The sequence below is a fragment of the Daphnia pulicaria genome, chromosome 1 (genome assembly GCF_021234035.1).
Source record: "Daphnia pulicaria isolate SC F1-1A chromosome 1, SC_F0-13Bv2, whole genome shotgun sequence".
Lineage (NCBI taxonomy): Eukaryota > Metazoa > Arthropoda > Branchiopoda > Diplostraca > Daphniidae > Daphnia > Daphnia pulicaria.
Genome location: NC_060913.1, coordinates 14,042,429 through 14,070,370, shown reverse-complemented (window position 1 = coordinate 14,070,370; position 27,942 = coordinate 14,042,429). Strand labels below are relative to the sequence as shown.

The 27,942-nt window shown below is 43.9% G+C and overlaps 2 protein-coding genes and 2 long non-coding RNA genes across 15 annotated transcripts in view; 2 read left to right on the top strand and 2 right to left on the bottom strand.

Moving 5' to 3' along the window:
* The first annotated feature begins 468 nt into the window (after positions 1–468).
* On the top strand, positions 469–1,941 carry LOC124337799. The gene is made up of 4 exons (XR_006917524.1): positions 469–1,074; positions 1,149–1,311; positions 1,410–1,452; positions 1,507–1,941. It is a non-coding gene; the product is annotated as an uncharacterized LOC124337799 (long non-coding RNA).
* Positions 1,756–2,964, bottom strand: LOC124337832. 2 transcript variants are annotated; one of them, XR_006917536.1, is made up of 3 exons: positions 2,493–2,964; positions 2,324–2,418; positions 1,756–2,258 (listed from the first exon to the last, which is right to left on the bottom strand). It is a non-coding gene; the product is annotated as an uncharacterized LOC124337832 (long non-coding RNA). The 2 variants fall into 2 exon arrangements; XR_006917535.1 differs by having other exon boundaries at positions 2,328–2,418.
* A 1,329-nt stretch (positions 2,965–4,293) lies between these two features.
* LOC124337364 (mitochondrial import inner membrane translocase subunit Tim13-like) lies at positions 4,294–5,295 on the top strand. 2 transcript variants are annotated; one of them, XM_046791450.1, is made up of 4 exons: positions 4,294–4,389; positions 4,499–4,615; positions 4,676–4,744; positions 4,969–5,295. In XM_046791450.1, the coding sequence occupies exons 2-4, from the start codon at positions 4,508–4,510 to the stop codon at positions 5,062–5,064; spliced, it is 273 nt and encodes a 90-aa protein (XP_046647406.1). In that variant the 5' UTR covers positions 4,294–4,389; positions 4,499–4,507; the 3' UTR covers positions 5,065–5,295. The 2 variants fall into 2 exon arrangements, with proteins under 2 accessions (XP_046647406.1, XP_046647404.1); XM_046791448.1 differs by having other exon boundaries at positions 4,315–4,439.
* Positions 5,296–5,339: 44 nt separating this feature from the next.
* LOC124330556 (dystrophin, isoforms A/C/F/G/H-like) overlaps positions 5,340–27,942 on the bottom strand; it is a 50,318-nt gene continuing 27,715 nt past the window's right edge. For all 10 annotated transcript variants that reach the window (XM_046788724.1, XM_046788727.1, XM_046788725.1 and 7 more), the window contains 21 exons: positions 27,743–27,897; positions 27,452–27,638; positions 13,407–13,621; positions 13,119–13,263; positions 12,865–12,988; positions 11,724–11,896; positions 10,186–10,320; positions 9,920–10,050; positions 9,515–9,679; positions 9,221–9,357; positions 8,916–9,120; positions 8,767–8,852; positions 7,646–7,830; positions 7,428–7,570; positions 7,248–7,359; positions 6,916–7,169; positions 6,708–6,857; positions 6,340–6,637; positions 6,136–6,256; positions 5,934–6,062; positions 5,340–5,857 (listed from right to left, as the gene is read on the bottom strand). In XM_046788724.1, coding sequence (XP_046644680.1) covers positions 5,769–5,857; positions 5,934–6,062; positions 6,136–6,256; positions 6,340–6,637; positions 6,708–6,857; positions 6,916–7,169; positions 7,248–7,359; positions 7,428–7,570; positions 7,646–7,830; positions 8,767–8,852; positions 8,916–9,120; positions 9,221–9,357; positions 9,515–9,679; positions 9,920–10,050; positions 10,186–10,320; positions 11,724–11,896; positions 12,865–12,988; positions 13,119–13,263; positions 13,407–13,621; positions 27,452–27,638; positions 27,743–27,897 — 3,339 coding nt within the window. In that variant the 3' untranslated portion in view covers positions 5,340–5,768. The remainder of the gene's footprint in view (positions 5,858–5,933; positions 6,063–6,135; positions 6,257–6,339; positions 6,638–6,707; positions 6,858–6,915; positions 7,170–7,247; positions 7,360–7,427; positions 7,571–7,645; positions 7,831–8,766; positions 8,853–8,915; positions 9,121–9,220; positions 9,358–9,514; positions 9,680–9,919; positions 10,051–10,185; positions 10,321–11,723; positions 11,897–12,864; positions 12,989–13,118; positions 13,264–13,406; positions 13,622–27,451; positions 27,639–27,742; positions 27,898–27,942) is intronic.

Sequence of the window (27,942 nt, the reverse complement as noted above, 5' to 3'; positions counted from 1 at the left end):
AACCCAGCAATGACTAAATTCAACCTTCTCGGACAAGCGTCTCGACAGGAAAAGAAAGACTGTTTTGTCAGTCGTCTCGTGACTTTGACAGTTTGAATGTTTGATTTTTGATGAGTCATGAGTGATGACCTACCCCCCTACATCCTTCTAGAAACCAACACACTAGAGCTGAATAGTTCAATCCCTAAACACACTGAAATATTTAGCCACCTAGTGACAGCCCTTAGCAACCATGGACGACTAGAGTCGGACGGAAAATAAACCAAATATTCGTCATCTCCATGAAATAAATACATTTAGTAGTAAATTAAAAAAAAGCAATTATCTAAAAATTAACAAGTGAGCTTTCTTACTGGAATAGTTATCGTCAGTAATCACAAAAAAGTTACAGGCTTACAGCGCAATAGAGTTGGCTAACGTTCGAAGTTGCCAGTTCGCTGAAATTGTGAAAAATCGATTGGACACGCACGATATATAATAGACAGGTAGAGCTTAGGCAATGGGGAGATACGGCTAAAAAACGGCCCAAAAAGCGTCCCAGTTTGCGGAGTTGCCAGATCGCGAAATCCTAATGTCTCGCTTCTCAGCGGAGGGCGATGCTCTGCAGGGCCTTATGGGACTGAAACGGTTTTTGTTGGATATCAAATCCACAAAAGGCGTGTTAACTTGTAGCCCCTCAAAAAAATGATCTTTCTGCCAATGCGGTTCTTTCAAGGCAGTAAGATGATTTTTCCGACATGTCACATTTACGTTATGATTTTTCAAAAAAATTACTTTGGGGGGAACCAATAGCGATTAGCCTGCCCTCACGTGACGTCTGTGTTACACGACTCGTTGAGTTGGGCAAGGTTGGGCAGTCGTGTGTGTTAAGAGCGTCTCAAAAGTTGGCTAAACAGCAGTTCGACCTTTTTTAGAGTTTATTTTGATGTACAATTAAGACTAGCAACGTGGCAGCCTTGAGTTTGAGCAGACTACGAAGTCTCGGCTGTGAGCTGTCAGAAAAAGTGTCGAGTCCAGATTTGTAATGCGATCAAATTCGGACTTTTCTCATATATTTTGGATTTGGTTTACATGGTAACTATTCAACATTTTTATAATAAGTGGAATAATGTCTTTTTTTAATCGGTTATCAATTTTTTATTTGTTAGACACCCAATATAATTGGAAATGACCAAAACTTGTTTTGTTTGGGTTGCAAGTCCGGTTATAAAACTGACCAAACAAAAATTTCTCTTTTTAAAGCCCCTTCTAATAAAATTCAATTAAAAAAGTGGCTAGATGTCAGTAGGAAGAAACCTCCAAAGATTAAAGGTGATATTTTCTTTCGTGCAAACCATTTTCACGAGACAGACATCATAAAGTTTTCAACTAAGAAATGTATCGAACCTAATCAAACTGTTCTACTGAAGGTGTGGATACTTAAATCTGGTGCCTTACCTAAAACACCAAAAGGTGATATAAATTAAAGTTCAAAAAAAAAATTTTCTAACTTTTTCTCGATTGCAGCTCTTGAGAAAATTGATACCCACCCAGAAGTTCTTTGTAATACCCGAAAAAGAAAGCAAAGAATTCCAAATGCTGCTGAAGCTGGTTTTGGTCTGCATTTAACAATTCCAACTATCGAAGACACAGTACCAGAAGAAAGTCATTTCATATTGTCATTGTCATTTGTCATAGTTCTGACAAACATTAGGGCCTGAAGGTCGGACATCCTAGGGGTTCATAAGCAACAAGGATTTCTTTTTCTCCCATGAGATTCACGTATAATATTATATCTCCCGGGTGTGTTAAAAAAATGTGTAGGTGTATAAATTCATTTAGCCCAAACACAACATGAGTAAATGGGTATTCATGTTACATGAATTATTAATCATATTTTAGTATTGTTTATCATTCTCGAAATCCAATTAGTTAATAATGAACATTTTTGATTTTCTGGAATTTTTATAAATCTGTTAATTAGCATGGAATTTATATTGTGTATGTCTGAATTGAAGAATGAACATGAAAAACCCATTTCAAAAGAAATGTTTGTGAAACATTTAAAGACTCCTCCACACTTCACAATCATTTGGGTAAACACTGTAACTACAAGCAAAGAAATTCTTAGAGATGAAATTAAAGAGGCACTTTCAATGGTAAAAATTAATTTTATGTTTGATGCATCATTTGCTGATATAATCATTTTTATTATTGTACCTAACTTATTTAGCAATATTCCATAAAGATGATTTCTCCCCCAGTAGTTCAATTTCACCCTAAAGTACATGACATACTAGTTGTTAAATCCAATCATGCCATTGAAAAGGTAGAACCTATTTACCCACATGTTATGGTTGGTTTGGGGTGTGCAATAGCAATTCAAATGACAATGACAAAACAAAACAAGTTTTGGTCATTTCCAATTATATTGGGTGTCTAACAAATAAAAAATTGATAACCGATTAAAAAAAGACATTATTCCACTTATTATAAAAATGTTGAATAGTTACCATGTAAACCAAATCCAAAATATATGAGAAAAGTCCGAATTTGATCGCATTACAAATCTGGACTCGACACTTTTTCTGACAGCTCACAGCCGAGACTTCGTAGTCTGCTCAAACTCAAGGCTGCCACGTTGCTAGTCTTAATTGTACATCAAAATAAACTCTAAAAAAGGTCGAACTGCTGTTTAGCCAACTTTTGAGACGCTCTTAACACACACGACTGCCCAACCTTGCCCAACTCAACGAGTCGTGTAACACAGACGTCACGTGAGGGCAGGCTAATCGCTATTGGTTCCCCCCAAAGTAATTTTTTTGAAAAATCATAACGTAAATGTGACATGTCGGAAAAATCATCTTACTGCCTTGAAAGAACCGCATTGGCAGAAAGATCATTTTTTTGAGGGGCTACAAGTTAACACGCCTTTTGTGGATTTGATATCCAACAAAAACCGTTTCAGTCCCATAAGGCCCTGCAGAGCATCGCCCTCCACTGAGAAGCGAGACATTAGGATTTCGCGATCTGGCAACTCCGCAAACTGGGACGCTTTTTGGGCCGGCTGCCTAAGCCCGTAGCTCTACCTGTCTATTATATATCGTGGGACACGTAAAAGTAAAATGTCTTACATGGCGGCTTATTGAGTTTCGCCCGTTTTAGTTTTAGTTTTTAATTTTCCCCTTTAAGTCGTCTTCAGTTGCTATTCTTAATTAGATAACTACATTCCTTAGTTATCAGGTATTCTTTTAAGATTTATTTCCCCTCGATAGTCATTGTAGTTTATTTATTATGAATTTTTAAGTAAACGTCCCTACCGTGTTTACGAAAAAATATCGCCATTTCCTGCCCCAAGGGAAGAATGGAAAGAAGAGACGAAGGAAGAAACTAAGAGGGGACAAAGGGGTGGCGCGGGGTTCTCTTTCCTCGGGGCAGGATATTGTCCTTGAAAACCAAATGCCTTTTACTTTTAAAAAAATTCATAATAAATAAACTACAATGACTATCGAGGGGAAATAAATCTTAAAAGATTACCTGATAACTAAGGAATGTAGTTATCTAATTAAGAATAGCAACTGAAGACGACTTAAATGAGAAAATTAAAAACTAAAACTAAAACGGGCGAAACTCCATAAGCCGCCATGTAAGACATTTTACTTTTACGTGTCCAATCGATTTTTCACAATTTCAGAAAACTGGCAACTTCGGACGTTAGCCAACTCTATAACGGCCGATACATTTTTACAGGGATGTGCAAAGTAACTGAAACTGACTAATTTGACAGCTGAAAATGATCCACAAATAAAGCCATTCGAAAAAAAAGGGCCTGAATTAGAAATTATCACACTTACAGAGTTTAAAGCTAGTAGATTATTAGTAAATAACCTACGAAAATATATGAATTGTCAACACAAACACAAAATTAATCAACACGAAATATTTTCTGTTTTTATATGTAAAAAAGGCAAAGGCTACGATGATGTATATAAAGATATGTATGTGCGATATGTATGCTAAAGATAGAAAATAATAAAAAATCCAATTAATTCTTAAGGGAAATGAAAGTTACTGGACGGTGAAACTGGACGGCAACTAGACGACACGGACGACTCACGCGTATTCTCGTGGACGGCACTGGAAAATGAAAACTGGAACGCTGAAATTAAACTGATTGGACCATAGGGACAGAGCAATAGAATTTCTATAGCTATTCTATGTATATTCTATAGCTCTGATAGCGAATTACTAATTACAAATTAGGGATAAGCCGGAATAGGGACTTGAAACACTTGAAAATTGTCGTGTTTTTTCAAAGTTGGGTAGTTGATTTGAGCATCTGGCAACATTGACTAGCAGACAGCATTCTTAATTCCATACCCCATTTCTCTGCATGTGTCTGTGACTTGTGTGAGTTGTGACTTAGAAGGAAAACTCGGCTTTTTCTACTAATTTCTGACGTACTTTTTTACATAGAAATTTGTTTCTTGATTGTGAATAATTCGATTCTTTCAATCAGCTGTCCGTTATGGATTCACCTCCAAGCACTGGACGTCTGACTGGAGCTCAAAGAGAAGAATTAATTGAACAAGTGAAGCAGCAAGTAGCCATTGCCACTGCGCAAGAACTTCTAACGGTGACAATTTTTTTCTTTATAAATGTAGGATTTTAACTAATCTATGTTCGTCTTAATTAGAAAATATCCGAGAAATGCTTCAAGAAATGCATAGCCAAGCCAAGCTCTTCTCTTGATAGCTCTGAACAGGTATGGCAAATTGTTCAACGATTTTGGGGCTAGGTTATAAGTGAAGATAAAAATGTATGATAATTTTGCATCTGAAAGAGTTTTGCTCTTTAAAAGAGACTTAGGCAAATCAATATAACATGTATTTATGTATACTAATATATGTATTTATGTATAATTAATATATAATTTACTAAATTTGAAAACTTATTTTAACTTTTTGTTTCTGTTGTGTCCTCTTACAGAAATGCATTGCCATGTGTATGGATCGTTACATGGATTCATGGAATTTGGTATCTAAAGCTTACAGCAGCCGGATCCAAAAGGAAAGCATGAGATAAATATTATGTATGTGTGGTACCCATTGTAGAATTCATTACATAAAAAAAAAAACTTGATGCTTTTTATTTATTTAACAAGTCCAAAGACTGTTACTTGTATTGTCACATAGGGATTTCTTTTGTGCTACAACAGTGATGACACTGAGTGACTCCCAAGGTGTACAACATTTATCCAAGCTTGATGAAAGGGTATAGTTTGTTTTCAGATTTCACGAAGAAATCAAGGTAAATTAAAAAAAAAAAAAAAAAAAATGAAAGAAGCCAGACATTCCATATTCCATGTAAAACAGAGGCCTGTTGGTTTTATTTAGTGTGCCATAGAGGAATAGATGCCCTCAGAATTGTTGTGGTTGTTTGAAACTACATGATATGTTAAACTGGATGTTAACTAGTAAACCTACAGAAACAGGGCAGCTGTCACACTTCTACTCCCAAAGACAGTGGCAAAGAGAAGAAGACAAAAAAAAATTGACAAAAGGAAAGAGAATGACATATTAAATCACTCATAAAGTATGAATGACATGAATAGGGCAGGAGGTTTTAAAACCGATAACATGATATAAAACATAATGGAAGAACAGCCCCTTACATAAGCAGCGTGTTTCCAATTCTTCTTTTTTTGCTTCATTCTGTGTCAACTCATGAACAGTAACAATAACTTTCTACATGTCATTTAAACACGAGCAACGATTTTCTTGCGATTTTCAATCCTCTTCATCTGTTAGTCCTGGAGATTGATCGTTGGCGTCCGTCATCACGTTCACCAAAGAACCAACAGCTTTTCCCAAGTCACCTACAAAACGCAATAAGTGGTGATTTATACTGAAATAATTTAAGCAACGTATGGTATCATGTTCCCAACTACATACCTGCCATGAAAAGAAGGTTGCCTACGTTCTGCGCATTGTACGTGTTTGGATTGGTGGAAATACCGTGAGGTGGTGGAGGAGGTCTGGTTTCCAGTCTATCGGCTACACCGTGTTCGGCCCAAGAATGATCTTAAAAAGCCAAACAAAAAAAATGTGAATTATAGAACAAAAAGAAATAAATATTCAAATGAAAAATATGTACTTTTGTCATGTCCATTGGTCCGCACGGGGGTATCGGTTGCGAGGTGAGCAGCTGTGACTGACCTGGTCTGCAAAGTTCCTGTCTTGGCCGGCGACGAGTTTTCTCGGCCATTTCCTCCAGGCTGTTAAGCGAAACCATGGAAAAGGGAGGAAAATTAAAAAGTGAATACCGAAACAAATGACAGGTTATTTATTTCAAACACACCTCATCCAGCAACTGTCGAAGCCGGCTGAGCTGAGTTTCCAGTTGGCGATTGTGTTCTTCCAGTATTTTCATTCGAGCCTCTAATCGAGTCTTGTGCTGCCTCAATAGACGAGCTTCAGCCAACATGTCTCTCTCAACTTCTGACGTGTGATTGCCAGACGACGAGGCCCCACCTTGATGCGGGATGGGCGTGGCATCATCGGGAGAAGAAGAGAATGAAAAAGACATGGAAGGTGATTGCTGTGAACGCAGACGTTCGTATTCGGCTTGAAGCGTGGCGTTTTCTTCTTCGAGCTCACTGTACATTACAAATCAATTAGTTATTTCGCCACTTAAAAAGCCATTCAAAATTACAACTGCCAATGTACCGAATCATTGTTTCGATTTCTTCCTTGTGATTAGAGTCAAGTGCGGCTAATAGTTGAACCGGGCTCCTCGGGGCCACTCCCATTGACATGCCAAGAGCGTCTCCGTTCAAAGATCGGCAGTACTGAGCAATGAGCTGATGTTCATCCTCCCTGCAAATTAGGAAACATGTAGAAATCAAACGCATCATAATCATGTTCTTCAACTTACGATTCCGGTGTGAAATCTTTGTGGATGCCGTCTATAACGGACGTGGCTGCTGAATGCACAAGTACATCTTGCGCCACGCTAGACTGCATCTGAGAAGAGATTTCCGATTGAGCATCCGACGGAGTGGCGGTCCCTTCCAGAGCCGTCTGAACGGGCAAATAACCCAAACGAGGATGTTTCTTAAAGTAGCGCTTAGACTTGAATTTGTTGCGCAGGGTGCGAGTGAAATCTTTCAAATCCTCTCCCGACGTGGTCTACAAAACATGGTAAACAAAATGAGAAGTTATTAAACGCAATCATTTACGCAACTAATAATTCTCATCATGCATTACCGTTGTGCAATACTCTTGCATTGGATGAGTCAATTTGTGATGCTTTGAAACTCGCCCCGTGAAAAAACAGGTCTGGCACATGTCGAAGCTTAAACACTTGAGGCATCGGTACCTGGTTAATTGAATTAACAAATTAGTAAACCTCTAACTAATAGAAACAGTCAAACCATTTTGTTATACCTCAATCCGATGATGGGAGTAGCCTTGCAAACGTTGCACTTGGATTGATGACGGGCCGATTCTGATGCGGCCAAACGGTGGAGAACTGGGAGCCACACGACGCTCTGCGGTTCCCGTTTCATCCAAGCCAAAAAGTGAACGGCCTTTGTACGAAGATAACGTAGTTTCAATCAAAGTTTAATCTTTATTCTTCAAAATTTAACACAAACAATAATTACCTCGATGGACTGTCGTTGTTTGCCGGCCTTGTCGAAACAACATTTGACCGACGGCTCGATGTTTGATCCACCAAATGCGGCCACTTCACCCAATTCTCGCGGCATTTGAACGCAATCGTGTAAGAGAACACCCAGTTTAGGTGCATCAACCAATCGATTGGGATCGGCGATTAGTCGAAACAAATCTAGAAAATAAGGAGAAGAAATTGCGTTTTTAGAATCCAATCGATAATCAATACTTTGGTTAGGTGTATTCAATCGATCGAGGACATTGCGTACTTCGATCCTGCCCGTTAATCCCGCAAACTCTACTATTAAATCTCTGCTCTAAAGGAGACTAGATTCTTCCGCTTATTTTGTTTTTGTTTGCTCCGAGGACGCGCATCTGGCACGCAGCGCATTGGTATCATTAAGCCAAGCCAACCAAGTAGAGCCGATAAACAATAGCGGAGGATTCATGGGAGGAGAGAAAAACAAAAACTTTAAAGACAAGCGGCTTCAATTGACGGGACAATGCATTCGATTCAACCGCAACTCGGGTCGGTCGATCGATCCATCAGCGTTTAAATACGAACAGTTGAAAGAGTTTTACAATTCTGACACTGCCTCTTCTTTTTCTTATTTCAAAGTCTTACGTGAACGCTTCGGAAGAATGCTGGGAGAAATGTGCTGAAGGAAGATCATTGGTGGCAGAGTCAATCACGATCTCGTGATTTGGCCAGCGGGGTTTTACATGGCTTTGCTAACAGGTTTTACCAAAACCCAAAGGATAAGTCCTTTTATGCTAATGTTACCGCTTTTGAATACCGTTTCTTTCAAACATGGAGAGAGAGATAAATGGCACATGTTTGCAAAATTGATTGGTTGCCGTGAGCTATTTTGCAAACGTATTGAACGAACATTTGCGTAGAAAAGAAAAGAGGGTTTAGTGGTAAATGGAGCAGGTGTAATAGATGCGGGTGAATCTCAAGCGATTTGAATTGGTTCCAAGTCCGAGTGACTACTCAAGTACACATTGAAAACCACGCTATTGCCCTTATGCCAAATCTGGCTGTCCAGTAAATCAGCCGATAATCCTCAATTTCCAATTGATTATGAATAGTTTAAAGAGTTATACTCACATCGGTATTTATCCTCTAAATGGCCACGGCACATCAAAGTGATGACTACTTTGAAGGAGAGGACTCGAATTTCGCCTGATCTTTGACTGTAGACGACAAAATAGAAAAAGGTCAGAAAAAACTCGATGCATAAAACATTCAAAATTTACCTATCGTAAACGTTAAGGATCCAGTTGAGACACAAGTCAATGACGAGGGGTAGGCGAATCTCGCCCGGGTAGGCTGTGACAACAACTTCGTACAGTGAACGGAGGACAGTCACCATATCAGGGATGTCAATCACTTTGTCGTTCTGCGCCCGGAGACCGTGAGCGTCAAAAGTGTCGATGGCCGTGTTCAGTTCAAGTTTATCCACTAGAAGATCAAATATAACCCAAAAGAAACGGTTGATTTAAAAAAGGGGAAAAAAAAAGAAAAAAATGTCTCCTGGATCGATGTCGATCGAAAAACTTACGGCATAGGAACTTCTGTACGCGTCGCAACTTGAGAGCCATCCGGTAAGCTGAGAAGCGGACGTCATTGAACTCGGACAATGAATTCATCAATTCTTCCAGCTGAGGATGGTCCCAATGAGTAGTCTCCGTTTGGTGACTAAAAAGTGGCCCAAAAAGAAAAACAAAACAAAACAAAAAATCAACAAACACATAAAACAAAACCGGCAATAAACAATCAAATAAAATAACTCTTCGGCCAATTAAACCGGCAAAGGGGGGAAAAAAAAAGAAAGATGTGAGAGAAGGATTTTTACTTGACGTAATAAGGAACGTCGGCTTCCGTGACGGATCTCTCCCAGGGCCGGTCGACCGACGAGGCCAAGAAGCTGTGCAGCAACGGACCACTAAGCGCACCGTCTCGGGTAACGCCACACAATTGTTGGTATCGATCGTCCATCGAAGACTGTAACACTTTCCACCTACGAGTCAGAGTAGAGAAAGAGAGTCAAATAAAAAATGGAAAGCATTAGCTTGGTCAGCCACAAGTATAACGAATCAATTAGCCCAATATTCTCTCCACTCGCCAAGCGTTAATTTAATGACTACCGCAAACAATTATTATTTTTTTTTTTTTTTTCCTTTTTCGGAAGAGGAAGGCGTATTTTTGTTTTGTTTTGTTTTGTTATATTTTCCCTGTTACTGTTCCGTCTTAGACTTACCGAGAATTGAGATCTTCTAGTCTGGAAAGATTGGCGTGAGATAATGGGACGCCGGAATCGGCCAAACGGGCTGCCTGGTCGTTGACTTCCTCAATCGTCAGCTGGACTGGGGCAATTTTATCGCTTAGTTCCTGCACATGTATAAGTGTATACGCATACGGTTAGTTAACGATCACTGTCACGGATTATGTTGAAAGAGCGTAGGAGAGTAAGGGGTCGATTTAAGCGAATTGTCGTGTGAGCTGATGGCCAAGTTCGCACCGTACCTTCAATTGATCCATGTGCTGCTGGACTTGCTGAGGACTCAATTCGGTCGGATTGATCCACTTGGAGCGAGTCGTTTCGGCAGGAACGAGCCGGTTCGAAGCGTCGTCCATGCTGGCCTGCAATTGCTGCACTCGCTGTAAAATCAACAAAAGGGAGATAGTGGTACCACCAAAAAAACCAGGTCGTATAAATTAGATTGGGCTCGTTGCTCAAGTTTTTTTGTTTTTGTTTCTTCTGCTTGGCTGTTGATAAATAAACCATCATCGGAACGAATGGCCTCGAAATGTTTCCTACAGCCCTTGAGCCATACAATGGGACTGAAAAGGAGTCAAAACGCTCCCGTTCACAACAGCAACAAAAGAAAAATCAGAAAAACAACGAGAAAGATCAGACGAGACCTGATAAAGTTGAAAGAACACGAACGGCTCTGTCAAAACGGACATGATCCAATCGTCTGGTGGCGGTTCGACTGGAAAACGGACAACAATGGTCTACAACTGGGGCAAAGTCGATCTGACAACCGAGGAATAAGACGAGAGAGAGCGAGGCGAGACGGGGAGCAAGGAGCTGAGGCAATCCGACGTCTGTTGCTGCCGAGGCAAATCTGAGAAACGGAATAACATCACACGACTCCGTGGACCGAGGTATAAATAAATATCGACGGGGACAGAAAGCAAACGACAACATCCGCGGCCGATCCGTTGATCCGTGGGCGATGGAAAGAGGGGGGAGGAAGCCGCCCCACTTGTTTCCTTTCTCGTTGTGTCGATCGCCTTACTGTTCCGATCGGATTACACAACCAGTGGAGTCCGAATGCGACGTCCAAAAATGAAAAATACCAAAAAAAGTAAAGAGGCCGAGAAGTAAAAGAGCTCAGTGTTGTGTTGTGCTCCAAGGCTCCGGCGGAGAGAAAAAGAGGAGGTGGGGGGGACCTCACGGTGTCGGATATCCAGTCGAGCACGACTAATCTACTCGGAATTGTTCTTGTGTTCTATAAGCTAACTGTTCAAATTCCTATATCGAGCGCCGTGCGTAGTAGACTGTTGCAACTCTGTGTTGACGCATCCCATACGGTCGACGACGTAATGGGAATCAATAACCTGAAATCGCCGTAATGTCTATCAAGCTAGCCTCCCGAGCCAAGTTATATGAGAATAAACCAATTGATGTATGCAGAACGAACTACTTTGCCGGTCGGTACGATAATCAAGCTATGCGTGACGGTCCTTCATTTACATAACATGTCATTTTTTTTTTTCCTTTAAAAAACGCAGCCGAGAATACGAGGGGGGGGGAGGGAGAATTGACTTTCAAGAATCACCGGAACCGCCCACCTAATATGGAGCTCGAGAGAACTTAATCTAGTGGGGCAAGTTTCCGTTATTCCGCTTCTCTCACGAAAAGGATTTCGACTCCTGGCAAGAAACTTTTTCCAAGTCCGTACTACCTTCCAATGAAATAAAAAGCCAGGAGGTGGCGAGAAGTACTACAAGTGTGAATAGAAAAGAAAAAGCGGAAAAGAAAAAAAATCGTTTACGTTTGTGGTGGTGTCCAAGTCAACGTTCCATCGTTCAGTGCGATCACGCAGGGCGGCCCATCGTTCGGCCAACTTGGTCACTTCGCGCCGAATGCCTTGTGTCAACTCGCGTGCTGCCTCTTCGGCGCTGCGGTAACCGCGTGAATCACCCGGCAGAAGGTCCCGGTTGGCAGCTATAAAAATAAGCAAACAAAAGAAAAGTTTTTTAAAAAGGAAAAGAAAAAAAAATCAGGTAAGAAATAATAATAGTAAAAAAAAAAATGAAAAATAACCCGCACGCAGCGGGAGAGAGGTGACACGAAATTCCGTCAAAAACAGTCAAAAAAATAAATAAAAACCTACGGGCATAAAAGCGAACGAGATGAACCCCCCACAAAAAGAAATTCCAACACGATCTGTTTAATATGGGGTTCTCCAGCTCGCACAACTTCACTCCCTTTACAACTCCGGCAACACACAAGTTCTATTGAAACCCACAACAACTACCCGAAGAAGAAGAAGAAGAAGGGATGAAGAGGCGAACCGACTAGAGATTATACATGTTCCCCTCATTCTCTTTTTTTTTTCTTTTTTTTTTTTGTGTGTGTTCGTGAAATATGGAGATCAGGCAAAGTGAAAAGAGCGAGAAGAATGAATGTATGCCAAAGCCCTCGGCTGGTTGAGGAGATCTTTAATGCCAAATTGGAAATGGCAGAAGAAATAGAAGACAACTCCTTTTCTTTTTTTCTTTCTTTCTTTCTCATTCAATGGCCTTTTGTCGAACGAAAGGCAACAATAGAGACCAGCCATCGTCGTCAACCAAGCGGACAAAAAAGAACTCAAAACACACACAGTGTCCTTTTCATTTCTTGTGAGGCAAGATACGTATTTTCAAATAATAAGACAGCGCGCAAGAAAAGAAGAAAAACAACCCCCCAAACAACAACTCGTAAGAAATCGATCCGGTGGCTCATCGATCAGCTCATCACCACGCAACTCTCGTGCAGTCAATAAAGAGAAATCGAAAACGAATGTTATTTTTTATTTTATTTTTTTTTTCGTTTTCTTTATCTTTTTTCCCCCTCTCTTTTTACTTGAAAAAATAAATCATAAATCCCGCAGGCAGGACGAAATAACAAGAGACTATCGAAAGATGAATTACCTTCCGAATCGCTGGCGTCAGAGAGTGGCGCTTCATTGGCTACAAGCTGTCTCCCGGTTAAGATGCTCTGCTCGATCAACGGTCGTTTATCATCCAGCTGTCTTCGGAACGCTCTGAAATCATCCTGCAACGGACAAGGGGCGTGGTGTGAGTACATCGCGAGTGAGAGGCAAAACATCCTCAATTTTATAAAAACATTTTTCTTGCGCAAGAGGTAGGCAGGAAAAAAAGGAGAAAAAGAAATTTCTATTTACTTGTTGCTTGACCAGCGTTGATAGATCACCGCGGATCGGTCCCAATCCGGTCAATTCCGTGTCTTTGCGGATGACCCATTCGATGAGTTCGCGAAGCGACAGCAGCAGCGCGTTCCAATGCTCCGTGTTGTTTTCCAGACGATTCCTACAAGGAAAAAAACAAATAAAAAACATAAGTTTATAGTATTTACCTTCTAAGGGGCTTGGCGGCCCTTCCTCTTTTTTTATTAATTCTTTCTTTCTTTCTTTCTTTCTTCTTCTTCTTCTCTTCCACCCAACGTGATTTACCTGATGGCCACCGTTTTGGCTCTTAGCCCGTGCCATCTGCGATTCATGTCGTCCAATCGCTGGCGGAGCATGAGAGCATCGTCGTGACTGCTCTGCTGATGTTTCTGCCCGTTACTGCGGTAATCTTCGTCGCTGAGCGTGTTGATGAGACGCTGTCCCGCCCCGGCCAATCCGGCTTGTTCGTCACGTCGCCCGTCCAATTCCACCGACAGTTCCTGCAAAACAATCCGATTGAAAATGACATTCGTGAATGGCCAGTCGAAACCGTACTCGGTAAGCTGGGTAGTCGGGGAAATTATCAAGAAAACAAACGGAGATTATGTCAGCGAATCGCCGAGGAAATGGGGGTACAACCTTCTCAATGGTCCGTATCAAGCGGACGAGTTTGTGAACAAAACGGACAAAACGAGCGTCAGCACGACCCATCGTCTCTATGAACGCCAATCGCTTGCGGAGTAGCAACGCCCGCCGAGTTCGCGGAGAACATCTCGTTTCAATTTTGCTCTTTCCGGCGGCCATTTGGCTGGCCGGCGCCACGAATCCCGAAATACTCCCCATGTTGTTGTTGTTGCTGTTGTTCACCGGTTGTCAAACGTGTTATGGAGGTTCGTGCAACGATGGCGACGAACTGGCAACAATAACAACGCCCCACACAAACTAGGAGCACTGAACGGGATCATTTCAGAGGCATCCGCTCCCATCCGGAAGGAGCGGAAATCAGAAATGTTGAGGCCTATTCTACCGAGCTGGAATTCTTTTTTCGCCTTTTTTTTCCTGACTGGACTGAAAAGGGAAAACGGCCACCACCGTCACCGGGACAACACGAGCGGACGACGTCCGCATTAAAGCTAGTACCGCAATCGACTGAATAGCACACACATCCTCACAACAACGTTCGTCGTCTAGACATCGTCTTCTTCTTCTTCGTCTTCTTCGTCTTCTTCTTCTTCTTCTTCTTCTTCTTCTGCTTTTTCCCTTCAGGTTGCGGATGGAGGTTCGACTCCCCCAGGTATACTTTCGATACCACCTCTCTTCTGCCGTCTCAATACCTTGGCCTCTACCATACAAGGGCCGGTCAAGGTAACTACATGCCACGGAACGTGTGCTTGCTTGCTTCCAGCATGCCGCCGCTTCATTCCACCACCGCCCGTTATTCTCGGTAAACGGCCGCGGGCTGTCGTGAGTCTATATCGATATACCAACGCGCACACACACACACGGCAAGAAAGAATGAGAGAAAGAAACATACACCTCCACAACATTCAACTCCGCCTCTTTTTTTTTTCTTCTTTTCGATTCCAAAAATGCACTTGATTGCGGATGCAAATGAAGAAGGCCACCGAGAGTTTGGCCAGAAATGCGCATTCATTTCGCCAGCCCATTCCGATACGCCATCACTCGGTTCGCTGGTGACTCAGACTTGATCAAGCCCCCGTGAATAATCCATACATCATCATCATCTTCATCTTCATCATCGGCTTTGTTGTCGTGTGGTGGTTTTGCTACAGTTTTTTAGTTTTGTTTTTTCCATCCCGGCAGAATGGACTTGGGGGAACAAAGAGCTGGGCGGGTAAAAAAGAATAGGACAAAACCAGTGATAGACGAGTGACGTGAAAGGACTATCACGCTTGTCGTTTTCCGTTGAGATCCAAGTTGGCAAAGTCGAGTCAAAGTGGGTGACAATCACCGAGGAGAAGACACGCGTGTAAAAAGGAGGGGGGTAGGAGAACGCGGAGGAATGAAGACAGAGGATGAGAGGTCCTTTTATATCTTCTCCTTCTTCCTTTTTTAAAACAGACATCCTTCTTCATTATTACATGCACAAGGTCATTGGGGAATCCTTCCGACTAATGTCGAATGGATGCTACTCTCCCGCCCCCATCACTACCACCACCACCACTGGCTTTTGGGCGGCGACGGCGGCGTCGACTTGCCACGCTCTTTTGTTGCTCGTTAAGCTTCTTCGACGCGCATTTTCGTGAACATCGTCCACAAGTCACGAAATCCCTCTCCTGAAAAATTCCGGTCGATTTGACTCACACACATTCGGGCGCGGGGCACAGTCGATGAAAAGAAAGAAAAGGAGGAGGGAAATGTCAAATTATCCGTTGATAGTTTAGCGTGGGGATTCGTTCTCTCGCGAGGTACAAACGATAGCACCAAGTTTCCACGTTTCAAGATTGAACTGGCAAAAAAAAAGAAGAAAAAAGGTAGGCGAGAAAAAGCGGAGGAGAGGCCAACCGCCAACCGCTTCCGTTGACTTCTTGGATAGACGACACGTGAAGAAAGGCATCAAAGAACTATCCGAGATACCAGTCAAAAGTGTTAAAAAATCGGGGAACAAGCGAGACCCGCAATGAACGTCATCAGCTTTTTTAAGACTTTCTTTTCTAGACTTTTTTCTTTCGCTCTTATATTTTCTCCCGACTCCTATTCACATTTGCATTGGCCAGGGGTTCTTGGGCACGGCTCCTAGATCTGGCGGTGATAGCTCACGTTTTGCGGGCAACCCATCGGCGTCAGCAGAAAACGCCAGCGAAATAACAACGTCTTCTTTTGACCGTCGCCGAGATAAATCGAAATGCGATCGAATCAAAGTCTACGACAACTAGAAGGAGATTAAGGGAACCACATGAGACGAGAGCCAAAGGGATCAGAATCCCTCCTCCCTCTCCCCCACCCAAATGAGGGACAAGATGTCACAGGAACGTTTTAAAGGGGGATGAAAACTAACAGTTAAGACCAAGAAGAAGAAGAGGATGACAACGATCGATGCAGCATTTTCTCTCTCTCTCTCTCTCGTGTGTCGACTTTCGACTTTTGCTTCTTCGGACTCCGGCGCGCCGGATGCTTTAGGATGTGCTCCGTTGAAACCTCCTCCGTCTCTCTCAGGCATTCTCTCTTATTTTCCCTCCCGCTGTGTTCCACTAACTCAGCTGCTTCAACTCCTTTGATCCCGGAGACAAGGTGATTTCATTAGCATTTCGCATGCAGTCATAGACCCAAATAAGGTTTGTCTGAAAATGCTGCCCCGTCAAGAACTTAAGAAAATCTAAAGGAAAACACAAACAGTCTCTGAAATGTCTTCGGATCGATTCATTCCAAAAGAGAAAACGTTAACAGTCAATGGCCTGTCGTTAGTTGGTTCAGGCCATCCTCTTCTCCGTATTCTTTCCCAAAAGAGGATGAGCACCAACACACAAAGACTTGGGGTGGGGTGGAGAAAAAAAAAAGTTCCAATTAATGAGAAGATGTTGCGCGAGTCTTTTTTTTTTCGTTCTTCCGGTGTGTCTTACCGATGAAAACAAATGACTTTTGTAGAACATGCGGGTGTACAAGAAGTGAAAAAGAAAGTCGGACGCCGCCTGGGATAACCACCACTACCACCACCGCCCTCAACAACGAAAGATGCCAACTACTCCGCAATTGGCCGTCGGGTGAAAGAAAAAAGAAAGAATATAAAACGAAAATAAAAACGACTGACAAGACAGACAAGAAAGACATGCGGTGTACAGTATTTTCCCCAGCAGCATTTTCGAGTCTCTGGTACATAGCTTTGTGTGTCTTGCGACAAAGACGCTGTTTGAATACAGGCACCCAAAAAGAGGGACGGGAGGAATCAATAGCGACGGGCAAATACATTGCATCAAGAGTCCGATACAGTATATATATATATATTTACACACAGTATATCCCGACGGCACTTTCTTTTTTTTTTTTTGTCTCCATTTTTCTTTTTCCTTTTTTTCCCGGTGCCTTGTTTATTTATTTTATTTTCGTGCGCGCAAAAAAACAAAAAATACTACGTCGCCGTCAAAACGCAATAGACCGCGCTCACATTCAAGTGCCACTTTTTGGTGATTTTTCCTTACTTTTTTTTTTTCGTCGTTGTTTTTGGGGGTTCCTTATCAAGGGGAGACATGCGCCATATAAATTTTCAAAAAGAAGAGGGCAACCCAAAAAAGAGGAAATAAAAATTTCTTTCCGTATCCGCAACCCGCCTCGCGTGCGCTACACAATCTAGAAGAGCAGAGTGAGACGGAGAGAGAGCTACTAACTTTAACGGCCGCGACCCGCAATTGTTTTTCAAGAAACTTTGCGCCATCATTTAGGCAAAGACACTCTTCTTCTTCCCACAGAGTCTTCAGCCGACAACTTGGCGCGCATTTAATTTCGAGGAGAGGCTACACATCTAGACACACACACAGACTCACGCCAGACAAATATACACAACTAAATGGAGACGGGAATCGACCGACAGCTGGACCTGTAAAACTGTATTGATCCAGTATGTGGTACGTTTACTCGTTTTTCTCTCTCTTCAAAGGCTTTTTCATCGCAAAACTCCCGTCCATTTCTCTACCTAAGCTTTTTCCAATGGACCGGAACAGGTATTTTTTTCTTTTTTTTTCTCTTTTAAAATCTTTGAACAACATTTTTTTGCTTAAGCTCCTTCACTCTGCGTCCCAAGTCTCTATGAATTGATCTACGCTCGTCTGGGTAAAAGGAACACAGCCAGATTTTCAGCGCTGACAGGGTGGTGGTGCTGGCTGGCTGGCGTCGGAAGTGCAGCCAGAGATCGTGAGCTACTGTCACAACAGGCTTCCGGACTTGTGAACAAGCCAAGCCGGAGCAGTGATGTCACTTTTGACTTTCTTCATTTACTCTCTTTTTCTCTTTCCCCAGTTTACCCCAAAAGGAAACCGGACCTGTTCTAAAATCCTTTACCATATTAAAGCGGTCCGTCTAATTTATTCAAACTGACCTCCGGTAAGTTGGGAGTGAGCTGGAGTGAACGGAGGGGAAATAAAAAAAAAAAAAAAAAAAAGAAAAAAGAGAGAAAAGAGGATCCAACCCCACACGAGATGAAAATTTGTCGCAGCCCAGGCGGTTGTGGGAAACGCAAGTAAGTGAGCGGGAGCGGAGAGTGGGAGACGACGAGTGGATGAGCGCAGGCGGAAAACAGGAAAATTCACTTAACGAACTCATATTTAGTTCAAGGGGCTATATCTCGCACGCGCCGGTTGCCACGTTTAGTCTACGACGTACTTGGCGAGTTGGGTTCGGATCCCAGCGAGTCCGTCCACTCCACCCCGACAGCGACGGGCCGGAAAAGGTCAATCAAATGGCGTAACCAAATAACCAATCGGATATTCAATGAACATTCGAGTATCTTATACAACTATTAATGTGTCAACAACGTGACCGATAAAAGGCCTTCAACTAGAAACAGATCCAATTAGGACGGGAGGAAGACAACGATCAATACTCGCCTTTGCTTATCGTCCAAAATTCAAAGCAAACAAGAAAAAAAGGGGGGGGAAGGAAAAAACAAAAGAAACATAAATAAACAAATGAATAAATAAATGAATAAAAATAAAAAATGTGTTAGCCAGCACAGTTGCAGTCGAGATCATGCAAAATAGATCAGTCCGGGACAGTTTGGAGAAACGCGTGAAAGCCCAGAAACCCGGGAAATTCAAGGTATAGCTATAAATTGTAGGTTTACAACTGTATTCCCTTGGCCAATGATTTGTGCAGGGAAGAATATAACTTGAAGACATCGACTAGACATCAACTAGTTTTAAGTCTCGAAATCTAATCCTTATCCAATCTACCAATCTTTTGAACATCCCCCCTATCTTTTATGTAAGGTGCGGTCGATCTTTTCAAATATCGAACACAAAAGAGTTGTCTATCTACGGACGTCTTCTGTTCTTCTCCCGTTCGTGCTTGACAAGGTCACGAAAAAGAAGTAGAAGAAAAAAAAAAACATCAGAGAAAGTTTGATAGTTCTACTCTTCGAGATAGGCCAAGAAGATCGACAACAAGTTATTCAAGCTAAGATATAGTGTGTGTGTGTGTGTGTGTACAGTATCGTGAATACATTGGCCGTTGTTGTTTTAATTCCGTCACGCGCCAAACTCCCCGCCGTGAATTTTCTTTTCTTCCCGATCCCTTCTCTTTTCCTCCTCAACTTTTTTCTTCTTCTTTTTTTAATAAAATACCGACAATCCAGCAGCTACAAAAAACATCTAAAGGCGGCGACAAAGAAGGAGACCTGCTGTATAAACCAACTGCCAAGCCTTACACTAGATTGAATTATGATAAAGACCAACCAACCAAGTCGATGGTGGGTTCCTGAATTAAACATTATCCAAGTGCAGTTCGGTAGCTGGGTGCAATTTTTACACTCAAACAAGAAATGAGCTGAAGGAAAAGACGCCAGAGTAGACTGAGCAAGGGAGGTGAAATTCGCTAAACCTTTGTCCCTCAAGAATTGGAAACATTTCGATTTTCTAAACTTTAAGTCTCCATGATGTCAGAGGCTGTGGAAAGAGGAAAGAACTGCGACTTGATTGACACTGCGCAGATTACGGCGAGGCGGGCCAAAGAAACGGATCAACAGCGCGTGGGAAGTCACGAGGAAATAAGGAGGAAATTGTTCGTCCGAACCGTGTAGACGCTCACAGCTCCTGTTCTCCTTTTTCCTTTGTAAAGCAGAGCTAACAGTTGGTGTGATTCCAGCATCACTGGCCGACCTAAAATAGCACGAAACGCGTGATATTTCAATAAACCAGGAGAATATTTCAAGAGAAATCTCCGACATATCGCCCCAGACAAGCGCAAAGAGGACGCAATTACAACTGGAGTATCAACAAGATGAACGAGAGGACAACTTCCCGAGTCAGGGAATGAGGAAAGTTAAGAGAGCAAAGTTGCCGGCAAAAGACAAGAGGAAGTTTCGCCATGTCACCTGAGCGACCCAAGAAATTTCCACGAATTTTCAGCCGACTGGTTCATCAATCAGAGAGAAAAGCGGCGGCGTAGGTCCCAACAGCAGTCGCTGGTTTTGCAGTGTCGTTAGCTTTGCATTTAAGGTTTTCAGTTGCTCCCCAGTTGCAAACATGCTCTTCCACTCCCGAATTACGTAAATGTGTGGCGTAGGTGCCAAGCAAAACAAACTCAGGCGCGGGTTGTAGACTGCAGTCAGCATTTACCATCGGGCTGGCTTGCTCCGCCCCTCCCGGCACGGATAAGCAACACATATTGAAATCCTCTCTTAATCAGATCATTCCAGTTGAATTCGCTTCACTTCTCCGTCCTCCCCTCTCCCTTCCGAATCTTCCTGCTCAATCCGGCCAACAAATTAAAAAGCGGCAAGGTTTTCAAAGCTGAGAAAGGGCTAAATAATCAGCAGGTCAATGCGACAAGTAGCCGAAGCAACGGACGGGAAAAAAGGAAGCATCCCGGTCTTATTTGATATGTACAAGTTGCTACAAGCTTATTCCGCTGCTGCTGCTGTTGCTGCTCAACGCTATATATTTCCGTAACTATGACAACGGGAGGGAGGGGGGGGGTGTATAAAGGCATCCCAAAATATAGGCTGGGCTAACTTTTGTAACGGAGACAGACTACTCACGGCCATGATGTTTGGAGAGAGACACACACACACACGCACAAATAAAAGTTTCAGGAGGGAATTTGGGAAGGAAAGAAGAAGAAGAAGAAGAAAAAGGAGCCCATCAAAAGAGCCTTTCCTCCTTCATCAGGAGGCCCATTGAAGCGCGAGGAGCGCGTGATTGACATTCTCAATCTCTTAGACTGTGCTCGCACCTTAAATAGGATGCTATACTACTATAATAACCAGAAACACAATAACAACAACAGCAGCGAGAGCATCAGCAGACCAGGCGGGTGGTGGCTGAATAGGAGAGGGGGAGAATCAACAAAGAATGATGGGTAGGAGGAGGGCGGAGTCCGAGCAGAATCCCCCCCCCCCTCATTTCTCCGAACACAACTGATGAATCTGCCCGCCCGCGTTCAAAGAGCACGCTGCAGTGCAACACAATGTGTGCGTCTACCTTGTAAGTGGTGGCGTTATGATTATTCCAATAGACCGGCAAAGGATAGATACATATAATTCCGGGGGAAAGAGAGCGATGCATTATTATTATTATTACGCTGCCTAAACCCAAAATGGCCGACAATACACGGTTCCTCAATGGGAGATGGACCCTCTGGCAGCTTGTCTGTTATTTCAAATGTAATTGAAATTGACAACTATACAACGTTTTCGGCGATTCAAAGACCAAGACATGATGTTGTTGTGTAAGACAAGAGATATGCCGAGTGAAAGTCCCAGGGCTAGTCGCTCTTTAAAGTGATTTTGATAAATCTGATTTCCAAACCTCTTTTTTTTAACATTTGCATACCCTTTTCTTAGAGAGATCAATCGGATCCAACGAAACTATTTTGACCGGCAATCAAAGACTTCAAGATGGAAAGAGATAGCGTCTGGCACAATAACATCGACCATCTCCTTTTCTCTCTTTCTTTCTCTCTTTCTTTCTCTCTTTCTTTCTCTCTTTCTTTCTCTCTTTCTTTCTCTCTCTCTCGTGTATTTTTAACTGATGGAATGAAACGATAAAAAAAGTTTCAAAGAAATAACGCGGAGACAATAGACCCTGTATAGATGTGAGCACCAGGTTGGGTACTCGGATCTATATATTCTCTGAGATTTTCATGAGATAATGCTCGTGGCACATGGGAGAAAAGAAGATTGACTTTCAATAGATAACAGCAAAGTACCTAACGGGAAAAACGACAGCAGCAACAGAAGGAGTTTTTACGAACAGCAGTAAAAGCTCCGACACCTTAAAAAACGAAAAACCCCCTTTCCTAGGATTCAGTTTCCGGCGCGTTGCTCCAACCGTTGGCACACAATGTATATCTTAGCCATTCCATGAATAATGCAGCGAGGAGATGGGGGGATCGAAGGTGCTACTAGGTGCTATATAGTGTTGCCCTCTTTGCCTGCTGCAACAATAAAGCGCAAACCTAGTCAATGATCATCAATCTTTCAAGTGGATCGTTGTGTGGGGGTACAAAAAAAACAGGATCGAAAAATACAATAAAAATGAAACGACGCTCAATATTTCCTAGGTGAAAAGTTGCAAGTTCTACGCTTGCACACACAGCATCCAAGGTTGCTTGGCTCTCCTGCAGGGACCAGAGAAAGAGATGTATAGATGGGGGTTGCATATAGTGGCATGCACCGGCCATTACCCTAAGTGGGGTCCCTTTCTCGTCGAGGGATCTAGTTTTGAGAAAGAAAACGACGGGTCGAGATAACAAGGACTTTTCAGAGAGTTTGCTGCTCTCTGAACCATTGCAATGTGCTCTTGTATGTACACTAGTGTTTCCCGACTATACTCTTAGACATTGGCTGCTTGGCTGCTCGGCTGTCCGGACAAAACATCTCCATTACGCAAATGTATGCCACAGAGCCGCCTTCAATGCAATATATGCTAGTATGACTTCCATCAACCGGATCAGCTTCGGATAACAATACAATTGGCTTCCGGAAAGCCATTCAATGAAGGGGGAGACGCTACCAGCGATTGATTGTATCGAAAGAAATTTCATTGAACATTGGGGGGAGTCAAAAAAAAATTCAAAAGCCAAAAAGGCGTCGTCGTCTAGTCAAGTGGCTAAACTTTTTCCAGGAATACGCACAGACTAGAGACTAGACTATGGTAGGAGCAGGGCGAACTGTGCTGCTACGTGCCTCTGAGTGAGAGTCTCTAGCGCAAGACAAAACGAGTTGACATTTTGTGATACAATCAATGCAAATGTCGCCGTGTTCATCCTTGACAGACTCGGGGCGAGCTGATGGTGTTGATCCCGGAGGATCAAAAAAACTGAGAGCCAAGTAATGAAAAGGAAAAACAAGATGAAAATGAATAGAAGAAGAGAATGGAATTGGAATGACATGGAGAAACGGGGCCTGTGCGACTGCCATGCACAAATCAATTTACAAGGTTTTCTTCCCAGCTCTATACCTTTATCTCTCTCTCTCTCTCTCTCTGAACAAAGTGGGGGCAATATCCCGGGGCATCATATCCCGAGACCCCAGCGATTCTTTTGATCACGACCCCCAGACTGTGGAGTGAACACGCAACAAGCCTACACACGGGTGGTGGGGGGAGATGTGTTTCCGTAAAACATCCGCGTTTTCACGATATTTCCAGGGGCGGCTGCATTCCGACGTGATGAAAGAGCCAGCCAGAGAGACGTAGACGGTCGGCACACAACATTTTACGGATCAACTGGCCCGTTCTTCTAACGTGCCGCAATGATGGAAATGCCAAAGTGTATGTATACAATACTAATACGATAAGGAAATCAAATATAACTCGAGTCCTCCCCCCCCCCTTCAATTCCGTTTCTTATTGGAATATATGGATGTTCCCAGGGAAATAAGTAAAGAAAGAGCAGAGAGAGAGAAGGGAAATCTATCTCTGGTGGTCCCATATCCAGCCGTTCAACTCTGGTAGTATGGATTTCCAGTAACATCCATTTCAATCGGATCATCCACCTACGTAGCCAACGGTATACGTAATACGAGAGAAAACAGACAGATGCCGAGTGGGATGGAGAAAAAAAAAGAGAGACTAAATTTGTGGCTCGTGCACCTGAACCCGTCCGCCCAAAGTGATTCATTCAAGTTCTAGTGGCATTCCTTTCCGTTTTATCCCTTCTCTTTCGTCCCCTTTTACATCCGTTTGATGGAAATTCCGCCACAACGACAAGCAATAGCTCTCCTATTTCTCCCCCCCCCCTTTTTTTCTTTTGCTTCCGCCGAGTGTGTGTGTGTGTATGAGATCCGCAATGAGAGGTCAATAAAGTCGAGTGTTCTTTTTCTTCTATCCAATCACCGGGAGAGGAAAATCGAAACAATAAACCACACGGGCACTAGTCGTCGCAGTTGGGAAAGGATCTGAAAATGAGATACCTGGACAAATCTCTCCTGGGCATGCATGATGTCGACGTAAAGATCCAGCTTCGTTTCCAGCATCCGTATGCCATGGTTTGTTCGCAAGGCGTCGTTTGGCAGGTGGGAGAGTGGGCGGGACGATGGACTGGGTGTGGACGAAGGAGAAGGAGCTGGCGCCGGAGTGGCTCCCAGCTGAAAACCGTTGAAACAATTAAGGGGCCAGCGCTGACTCGACCCCAAAGGTTCAAGAAACTGTTGATGGCGTTGGCGTTGGTCCAGGTGACCGTGACTTCGAGACGTGGCCAGGCACGACAAGCCGCTGGCCGTGTTTCGACTCAAGAGGCTCTCGTGGCTTCTCAACTCGTTGGCCGGCTGGGAGCCGAGTGCCCATTGAGAGCCGGCGGGTCCAGCAGGATGTGATAATGGGCGAGGATGGCGGCCACTACTAAGAGCACCGCGGGAGGACGGCGACTGGGCTCGTGGAACGCTGGAAGAGCGAGGGATCGGAGCGGTGGGATTGTTGGGTTGTTGGTTCTGGATGGCCCGCGACGGCCTAACGAAATGTCGCCTCTCCGCCGGAGCTGGACTGGGCACAGGTAGATCGGAAGTGGTAGACCATTCGGGCGACAGACAGTCGAACTGCAAGCTCACGCTGAGTGGGAACGCCGAGGCGGAGACCGACGGACGAAGTGGGTAACATCGGGTGTTGTGCGGAGACGGATAAGTCGGCTGGGAGGCCAGCGGAGGAGTTTTCAGCGACTGGGTCGAATTGGAAGTGACAAGAAAGTCTTGATGGAGGGATTTGGGTCTGGTTGGCTTGTCAGTGTTGGCGGTCACGCTAATCGGCGGCTGGGGAGGAACCGATCTGGCCCTGACGGGTGCCGCCGCCGGATGTGCGGCTGATTTTCCTTCTCCGCTCGAAGACCCTTCCGGCCAAGGCAAAGGCACGGTGCGGTAAGGAGGCGGCCGGCGGGATGATGTTGCCCGCTGTCGCTGATGATGACTCGTTTGTGTGTCTGATGAACATCCATGGGGCGACGAGGATGAATCCGATCCGGATTCACTGTGGAATATGATAGGAGTTCGTCCTCTAATGATTTCGCACCCGGCACTCTTTCCCTCTGCTCCGCCACCTCCACCTTTGCCCAAAGTGACGTGATGTTTCATCAGTAGCGGCATTCATAAACGCTGGCCAAACACGCACGCACGCACGCACCCCACCACCACCACCGACGCACTGCACGGACGAACGCGCGCGCACCTGACTCTCTGCCCCGGCTACTTACTCCTCCGCTTCCTGGAGAGAAATGCAACGCACACGATCATCACCGAATCCGGAGAACGACTGGGAATGCTTTATCCCTTCTTCACGGGCAAACCTTCACTCTCTCCTCCGCACGGGCGGCCGCTACTGCTGTATACCATCCGGCGTCGGCGCCGCTAAAACTTTTCTCTCTCCTTCGTCCCTCACTCGCCCATCGATTCCTGTCCTCTTTTTGCCGCCACTCCTGCTGCTGCTGCTCTTCTTCCAAATAGAAAGAAAGGGAAGAACAAGAAGAAGATCCATCGAGGGAAAAGGACTTTTTCTCTCTCTCTCTCTCTCTCTCCAGGAATCCCCTTGATGGCACGGAGAATCGACGCGTGTGCGGTTTTGACGCGCGCTCTTGCCCCCCTCTCTCTATACCTATCCACCCGCCAGAGAAATCCTTGTTTCTTCTTCATTCCATGTTCTTGACTTTGGATCTTTCACCCCTCCCCCCCTGGTATCCGGTGGAACAGGGAAACACACACACACACACACACACGCCACTCTCGATATCTTTCGTGACGTTAAACAGAAACCCTCGATGGAGTAGCCCCTGGGTCGGAGGGAGCAGCCGAGAAGAGCACGACCGTGCCACTCCACTCTTTTGTGTACAGTCATGTTCCACCATTTTCAAAATGAACACTTGACGGCCGTGTTTTACAAATGCCAGCCAACATTTAGAGATAACAGATCACATGATGGACGGTCGGTGGAGAGCGGACGGTTATAATAATAAAAAGGGAAAATTCTTGACTTAGAAACGGGTCCGCCAGAAATAGTTCGTTGCGGTTGGAATGACGTGACTGTAACAGGGAATCAGCTACAACAAGTCGCAATAGTTAGGTGACATGGCAACCTCAAGAGGTGCTGAGGGGGAGGGGTCAAGTAGGAGGAGGGCTGCGGGGTGGTATATCGATTGCAACCTTTTAGCGTGAACTAGCGCGGATAAGAAAACTTTTCCGGTCGTGAATGTTATCTCCAAAAGGTCGGAAGACAAACAAGTGACGAACCCCCCCACCCGAAAAGATCGGGAACAATTGTAACTAGCAGTCAGGTCAAATTGTTGGGCTAACGAACGGGTTGGAACGGAACGGAACCGAACTTGCGCTCCGTTCATTACCGGATATATTTTTTGTCGTTTCGCTCTCAGAAACTTTTGCGGACCCGACGCGGCGCATTTTCCGACTTAGCCATTCACAATCTCCCTTCGCTTGTTGCAAACTGTTGATTGACTCATTTTCAAGTACAGCAGTACATGACGGAACGACAAAGGGAAAGAAAATGAGTACATTCAAATTCAAGAGAATAAATCCCGGACAAATGACAGCCGAGTGAAAATCTCTTTTCTCTTTTTTTTTCTGGCGATCACAACGATTGTCAGAAAGCATGTCGTTAGTTCTTGACAAGTAAGGATCAAGAGAGCGTAAGAGAAAAATCAATAATGACAGCTAACAGCCCAGATAATAGATCCCCAGTCCGGAACAAACAAGCGGGTCTGGTCCAGTCAAAAGAATCAATCCATGTGGTACGAGTGTCGAGTGAATAATCGTTCAAAAGAAAGAACAAGATCGATCGCATTTTCTCCTCTTTGGATAAGGTAAAGAGCTCGATCCTTTTTTCTTTCCATTTTCTATGGTCCATCATCATCTCTCTCCCTTTTTTTTCTCGGCCAACAACATCACAACTGGTAAGGGGGGGGGGAGAAGCCTCACATTCTGTATCGAAGATCGAGAAGATAGATCTTCGGCGAGGCTTTGACCAGCTTCCCAATGTCGTCTTTGACGTCACATTCAACCAAACCTTTCAGTCTCCTATTGCCGTCTCCCTTATATCACACATTCTCGGAGGTTTTGGAGAGAAAACCGGCTGACAATGAGCGAGAAGAGAGGACGCTCCAATTGATCCACTCTATTACAGTACACTACTTGGAGATTCTGATGTGATGGGATGAATTCCTACCTTGAGCTGCATCAGCGCGCGTTCGCGAGACGTCTTGACACCCGGTCCGTAGCTGTCCAGCTCCAGTTCGAGCGATTCCAGTGCCGATTCCGTGTCCGATAGCCAGGCCATGAACTTGTCCAGTGATCGGTCGAAACTGTGCAGCGAGCTCATAGCCGCATTTAAGGCCCGTCCTCTTGCGTTCACTCTGTCAGAACAACGGAAATTAAATTGAATTTTTTATTTTGGAAAGCAGAAAAAAACAAAAGTAGGAAGTTGTTTTTTCCCAATCAATAGAAAATGACGATATACCCCGTATGGAGAACTGAGTAGCGTTGATTGAGGTTATCGTTGGTACGGACTGCCCGGCTTGTGTCATCATGCGGGTAGCTGGATACCAGCTTGTCGGATAATTGAGTCAATTGCTCCACTTGACATTTGTATTGCTGGATCTCGTTGTGAAGGACCTGTTACCATGATTAAGCCAAATCAAATTTAGCAGCACAAAAAAA